This window comes from Benincasa hispida, chromosome 11 (assembly GCF_027475165.1).
Source record: "Benincasa hispida cultivar pf3 chromosome 11, pf3_genome.v1.1, whole genome shotgun sequence".
Lineage (NCBI taxonomy): Eukaryota > Viridiplantae > Streptophyta > Magnoliopsida > Cucurbitales > Cucurbitaceae > Benincasa > Benincasa hispida.
The window spans coordinates 24,678,305-24,684,730 of record NC_143488.1 but is presented as its reverse complement, the minus strand read 5'-3'; the positions used below and the strand labels follow the sequence as shown (position 1 = coordinate 24,684,730).

At 34.6% G+C, this 6,426-nt stretch overlaps 1 protein-coding gene across 1 annotated transcript; it reads left to right on the top strand.

Moving 5' to 3' along the window:
- The first annotated feature begins 4,933 nt into the window (after positions 1-4,933).
- On the top strand, positions 4,934-5,776 carry LOC120091475 (uncharacterized). The gene has a single exon (XM_039049518.2). The coding sequence runs from the start codon at positions 5,032-5,034 to the stop codon at positions 5,236-5,238; it is 207 nt and encodes a 68-aa protein (XP_038905446.1). The 5' UTR covers positions 4,934-5,031; the 3' UTR covers positions 5,239-5,776.
- Positions 5,777-6,426: the final 650 nt, after the last annotated feature.

The window sequence follows — 6,426 nt, the reverse complement described above, 5'->3', positions numbered from 1 at the left end:
TGCGTTTTTTATCAGGGAGAAGTACTTCTTCATGAACTTTTCCACTACCTGTTCTCGCGATGTAATCTCCCCTAGTTCGAGAAAATAGGCCAATTTTCGTACTTGGTCACACAACGAAAATGGGAACAATGTTAGTCGAACCTCCTCAGTGGAGATGTTTGGGAACACAAATGTATTGTAGATTTCAAAAAAACTTCGGAGGTGAGCGTGCGGATCCTCGCCACGTCTACCGTTAAACTATCCAGCAATTTGAATCATCTGCAGCATCACTGGTTTCATCTTGAACCTCCATCTGTCCAAAGCTGGCCTCATGATTCCTGGTGAGAAATCATAAAGGTTGGACGACGTATAATCCTGGATGGGTCTATTGCGGTCGTTCACCAAGAGGATGGGGTTTGCCATGACATTATTTACGTTGGTTGCTCTGTCTTTCGGTTGCTCCGCCATGTTGGGATTTCTCTCTTATTGTTGATGTAGGCGGTTGTTTCTTCTTCTTCCTTGGAAAATTCTCTCAATCTCTAGTTCGTAATTGGGCTCAGGAGTTTGTCCTTCGCTCATACGACGCCTGCTTCTTCCTTTACCTAAAGAGAGGTAGTGTACAGAGATGGAAAGTCTGCAAAGAAAATAAAAAAGTTACCATTAGCACAATCTGTACTATCGTAGTCCCCGGCAACGGCGCCAAAAACTTGATGCGTTGTTAATGTGATGAAATAATGGTGTATATTGCGATGGTGGTGTATGCGTTGTGCATTCAAGTTTTCCTAGCAAAATCCAAGTATAAATAATACTAGGTTGCCTGGTAAGCCCAAGGTCGAACACAAGGACTAAGGAGACTAAATGCGACGGTGATTTCAGATTTCTTTGCGGTAACAAATAAAACAATGAGTTGGTTGGTATGTTTGTTCAAGGTATAGATTCTATGCAGCGGAATTGAGAAAAGAGTTAATAACAGCGAAAGTTTCAATGAGTATGTGGGGGAACGGGTTGAGAAGGGATTTAGCTAGCGCTTCTTGAGATTGCATTCAAGCTATGCGATCATGCTACTCACACACAATAACAATTCATCTTCCAATGTAAATGTCATAGCTCTTATTTCTAGGACGCATGCGATGTATGCGATGATGTCGATAGGACTTATTCCTAAGTCTCTATTCTTGTGTATGCGATGATGAATGATGCACATATATGCAAGGTGACCGCATACTATCATATCCTATCTCTAGGGTGCATACGATGCGTTAATAGCAAACAAAACTTATTCCTAAGTTTCTATCTCTTGATTATGCGGTTCTAATCTGACTCTCTCAAGTCTAGATTCTAATCTAACTTTCCCAAGCCTAGATTCTATCCTTAGACCACCCTCCCGAGCATCTCTAAAGGACGAATGACACATACATAATACAAGATGATCGCATAAAGTGAAGATCTCAGGTTATGCTAACTAAATGCTTCTCAACCCATTCAATAGTTTAGTTACTCATGCGTAATGTAAAGGGAGTAAACAGATATAGAGATGCAAATTCCATTTTATAAATAAAATCATAATACACAATGACAATGACAATGGCTCCTCCAATGATCTTGATCATGAACAATTTCTTGAACAATCTCGAACACTATCACAAGAGTAGCCTTATTATTCTCTAGGATTCCAATAGAGGGATAAGTAGTATCCAACTATTTGGGGGGTGGGGGGGAAGGTATTGAAGAGCAGAGATGATTCTCTTTATGACTTAGGAAAATTTTGCACAATAATACTTGTGTATTGTGTATTGTCAGTATCTATATCAGTGTCTATCAAAAGGGCATAGGGAGGTCTTTATATAGAGAAGGGTCAAGCCCTTTTCCTATTTTCCTTTTCCACGATTAATTAATTAAATAATAATATTTATTTAATTAAAAAATTGCATAACATTTATTTAATTTAATTTTCACATTAACTAAATAACTATTTATACATTAAATCTATTTTAATGTGTGTGTATATATATATATATAATTATTATAAACATCATATGTATTTAAAGCTTCCATAAAAGCCAGACTAAGCAATAAAGTACCTCAGATTTTTCCCTCCGCTTCGTGTTGTCTCGCGATCCCTTCTACAGCTTGGTCCACAGCAGTACCTTGACTAACCCTAGGTCCAATAGAAGCAAGCTCGACAGCCAACCCAACAACAATAACGGAAGCAGCAGAAATCAGTGGATTCATGATAAGTTCCTCGTATATGTGCAATACCGCTCTATTAATTAATTCTTTGTGAATCTAATTCTCTTGAATTAATTAATTAAATCTTATTCAAATATTATTTTCCAATTTAATTTGAATTATAGATCATATCCATAATCAATTATATATTAATCATATTAGTATATGATTTCCCCAAACTAATTTGAACAATTCAAATCATCCCTCTTAAATATACTATTGTGAGCTAACAAGGGTACCTGATGGACCTATAGATCAGAAGCTCCAACGATATAAGGTTAATTGGCTAAACACATTAACTAGGTTAATCAATATTCGTTAACTGTGGGTAGACTGCACTAATGACCCATAGCTGCACCCATCTCACAACAAATATATTTCTGTGTCTACGAATATAGATTAATAATAGCAAGTTAGTCCTTCACGAGTGTTCGTAACTCCAATTGGGTCAAATTACTATTTTATGTTTAGGTTACCTATGACTTCTTAAGTACCAGTGTTCCTCTAATGAACATCCTGTTTATGGTCCAACCAATAAACAAAAATCCTTTTCGAACCAATGAGAGGGTAGGGCCTTTTGTTCAAGTCTCGGAAACACCACTTAAGAGAACAGTCATCTACTTACCCTTACAACGTGAAGAAATGAATTTCATCTTGTATTATTATGTTTCCAACTCCCCATTCGATCTTGTCCCTAAAATAGTAGGTATATTGGGTCGGCGAACTGGCCACCCTCACCCATACAAATTAAAGTAGAATCTCTTATGAATAGGTGTTCATAATATACTCAGGATTAAGACTAAGTTGCCTAGGTCATCCTATTGAAATAGAAAGCTAACTAGTTAACAGTGTTATATCTAGTGGTTACTATTTCGTGATCCAGTCTTATGCAAATTCATTGCATAGGATACTTCTACTCTTACGTCAACTACACGAACGCGTTGGATCATTGCGTTTGTATCAAATACAAAGTGGGTCGTATCCATAGTGTTACCAGGATAAAGTACCCAGTCTTACCCTTATACTGTAGACTCTTTAAGTTGTATCTTGAGCATTGATCCCTGTATGTCTTCACATATAGTTCAAGACTCATAAGACAGCCTTGGATGTTAGTTTATTAGATCTGGGGTTATTAAGACAAAAATAGACAAACAACACAAACAATAACATTTATTGAATTAACATCTATAATTCTTTATTGATGACGGTCTTATTCTTCTCTTTAATCTGTCTCCTTGGCCTCCACATTGATTTCTTCCACCTCAGGATTGGTTGCCTTGGCCTTACCAATGGTCAAGTGTAGGTCGAGGTTGTGTTTGATTTCCTTTTCTTTGTGAGTGACGATCTTGGTAGGAGTCGTTTCTGTCCACGTTCCTGTTCTCGTTCCTCTTATTCATATTTTGCATGGTATGTAAATTATTGGTAGAACACTTTCCTCCTCACAGACAATGTTAACTGTTAATGCTAAATTTTGACCAAGGGTAAACACATCTGACCTTCGTGTGACGTCAACAGAAAAATTGTAATTTTGTAAAGAGGAGACCTGCAAAACAAAGAAAAAGAACTTTGATGCCTAAGTTAGTATGAGAATTATGAAGTAGAGAATAAATAAAAACTTCTAAGTTACCTCCTCTGAAGCTCTTCCGGCCTATTTATAGTTTTTCTCCTCATCCTCTAATCATTTTTCTTCTCGAAAACACTTCCCTACTCTTGGTCCAATAGAAACCCCACGGTTTCCTAGGGCTCTGCTCGACTATGCTAGGCTCGGCTCGATAATAGCCGAGGTGAGCAGGTGGTATGGGCTCAGCCTACGCCACTCATTCTTCCAACCTTTCCTTTCATCCCTGTATCTTGTGTTAAGATGACCATCTTAGCCTATTGTCCAGTTTTACCCTTAACATAAATCATTTTGTTTTTCTTTGGTTCAAACTCGATCATTTTAGACAAGTATATCCTAGATTTGTGTTGGAAAAAACCTCTCTACTACCACATGAATAAGCAGAAGAATAAAAAAAGAAATTAAAAAAAGGAATAAAATTATGAATAAAAAAGATTAATGTAGAAAACTCCAAAGTAGAAAGAAAACCACAAACTAGAAAAATTCTACTATATAAAAAATTCTTACAATCATGCACTGAATAATTCTCTCCTGATCTCAATTATAAGACCACTATCTTAAAGTTTTTATATTCCTCATACCCTTTAATCTCACTCTCAACTAGAGAATATAAAAGAGAATTGAATTAGAGTTAGCACATTTAAGCTTAAAGTATTTCTAACTAGGACAATATGAAACTAAAGGAATATGCTCCTTTCATAGTGTTTGTAGCTCATCACTTCCTTAAACTTTTTGAATGTTGGTCAAATGCAACTTCTAATTTTTTGCCAAAACCCAACAATTTGAAAGAGTTTAGAAAAGGTAGGTTTTCGGTTAGATCTTTTAATTTGAAATAAATTTAAATTTAAGTTATAAATATTTTAAGCCATGTATATTGCACATATCTTCCAACTAGTTCTTTTTATGTCAAAGATGAGTGGTTTAAATCTTCACCATCCTTCAATAAAGTGAAAATGTAAATAAATGGAATACCAATTGAAAAATAGTAGAGTGGAAGTGAAAATACTCAAAATAGTAATGAGAAAAGGATGGGTAGAAGGGCATTGTCATGAACAAATAAATGATGGGTGTATAGCGAATAGATGGGATTGTTGTATATAAACAAAATTCAGGGACCGCCATTGACAAACCCAAAATACACATACTTTCCATATCCACAAGAGGAAAAGAGAACCAAAAAAATAAAAAAGAGAGAAAGATAGAAAATGGTTTGCTTCTGTTTTCTGATCGACCAAAAAAAGAAGGTACGGCGGACGAAGCCGGTGGCCGGAATGTGTTCCCGATGTGGACGGGGAGCTCGGGTGGCGGAGATGGAAACCTCCACCACATTTTGCCGGATTCCGATCCACTCCACTTCCTGGAAGGCTATCATCTGTTCTACTTGTGGTGCTCTTCTTAAATCCTATAGATAAATTTTCCATATTTTTGGATTTTTTTTTCTTTGTAATAAAATTTTATAACCCTTCACTAGTGTTAATATTTGTTTTATTATTATTATTTTCCGCTTTATCCCTCTCGCTCTCTCTTGTTCTTGCTTAATTTCTCGCTCCCTCTACAAGAGGTTAATGAAGCGTTGCATGCCGTGGTTGTACTGTACGTCTTGAAAAGTAATACTATTGCTTAGCGACGACATGGTTCATCTGCATCACGGGAAGTCGCTACTCGATGACGAAGTGGAAAGCTCTGTTGAAGCTCGAGGGGAGGAGAAACTGGGAGGAAGAAGAAAGAGAGAACAAGAGAAAAATAGGAAAAAAACACTAAAAATAATTTTAAATGGTAAAATAATTTTTTTTTCTTTAGAAAAATAGGCCAAATCTAATGTGTGAAATTTCTTAGGTAATGTTTGTGAAGATGAGTTTAACATCTCATGACCTGTTTATGTGTAAATTGATGTATATATGTGTTATTTTTAACTAATGGTTCTTTTTTTTAAAGAGATCTTCGATTTAATTCTTCTTTTTTCGTTTTTCTATTTTTTCCAGAATTTGTTTGTACTTTTTGAGGTATGCATCATATCAATAAATTCAACCTATGCTTATCATATCATTAATTGAGAAGTTAGAAGTTTAGAGAATGTTAGTTAGAAATTTTATTATAAATTAGATACAGAGAGAAAGGAATAGTCGCATACAATAAATGTGTCAAATAAAAATAAATGGTTGGTTTAAATTGTATTCTGACTATTTTTCTCTCCAAAAAAAAAGAGATTTTTAAAAATAGAGATCTATTTATACAAAATAACAAAATCTTAATCTATTTTAATATATATTGATAGAAGTTGGCTGAACTCTATCAGCAATAGAAATTCATAAAAATCTATGATTAATAGATATTGATATAGAACTCTATCATTGTTTATTAGTGGTAGAAACTGATAAATGCTGATAAAAGTTTATCAATATTTATCAATATTTTTTTGTTATTTTTTTTAAGTAGTTTGACATTTTTCTATCTATGAAATTTTTTTAAAAAAATTGATTTGTTATCGAGTTTTTTCCCTAACTGTGTTTATTTTATGTTATATTATATAAAATAATTCTAAACTTCAAAATAATAATAAATAAATAAAAATTATGCTCCCACACTTTTGAAACTAGGTA

Coding starts and splice junctions, on each gene's coding strand:
- LOC120091475 (XM_039049518.2), top strand. CDS start 5,032: ATGGTTTGCTTCTGTTTTCTGATCGACCAAAAAAAGAAGGTACGGCGG.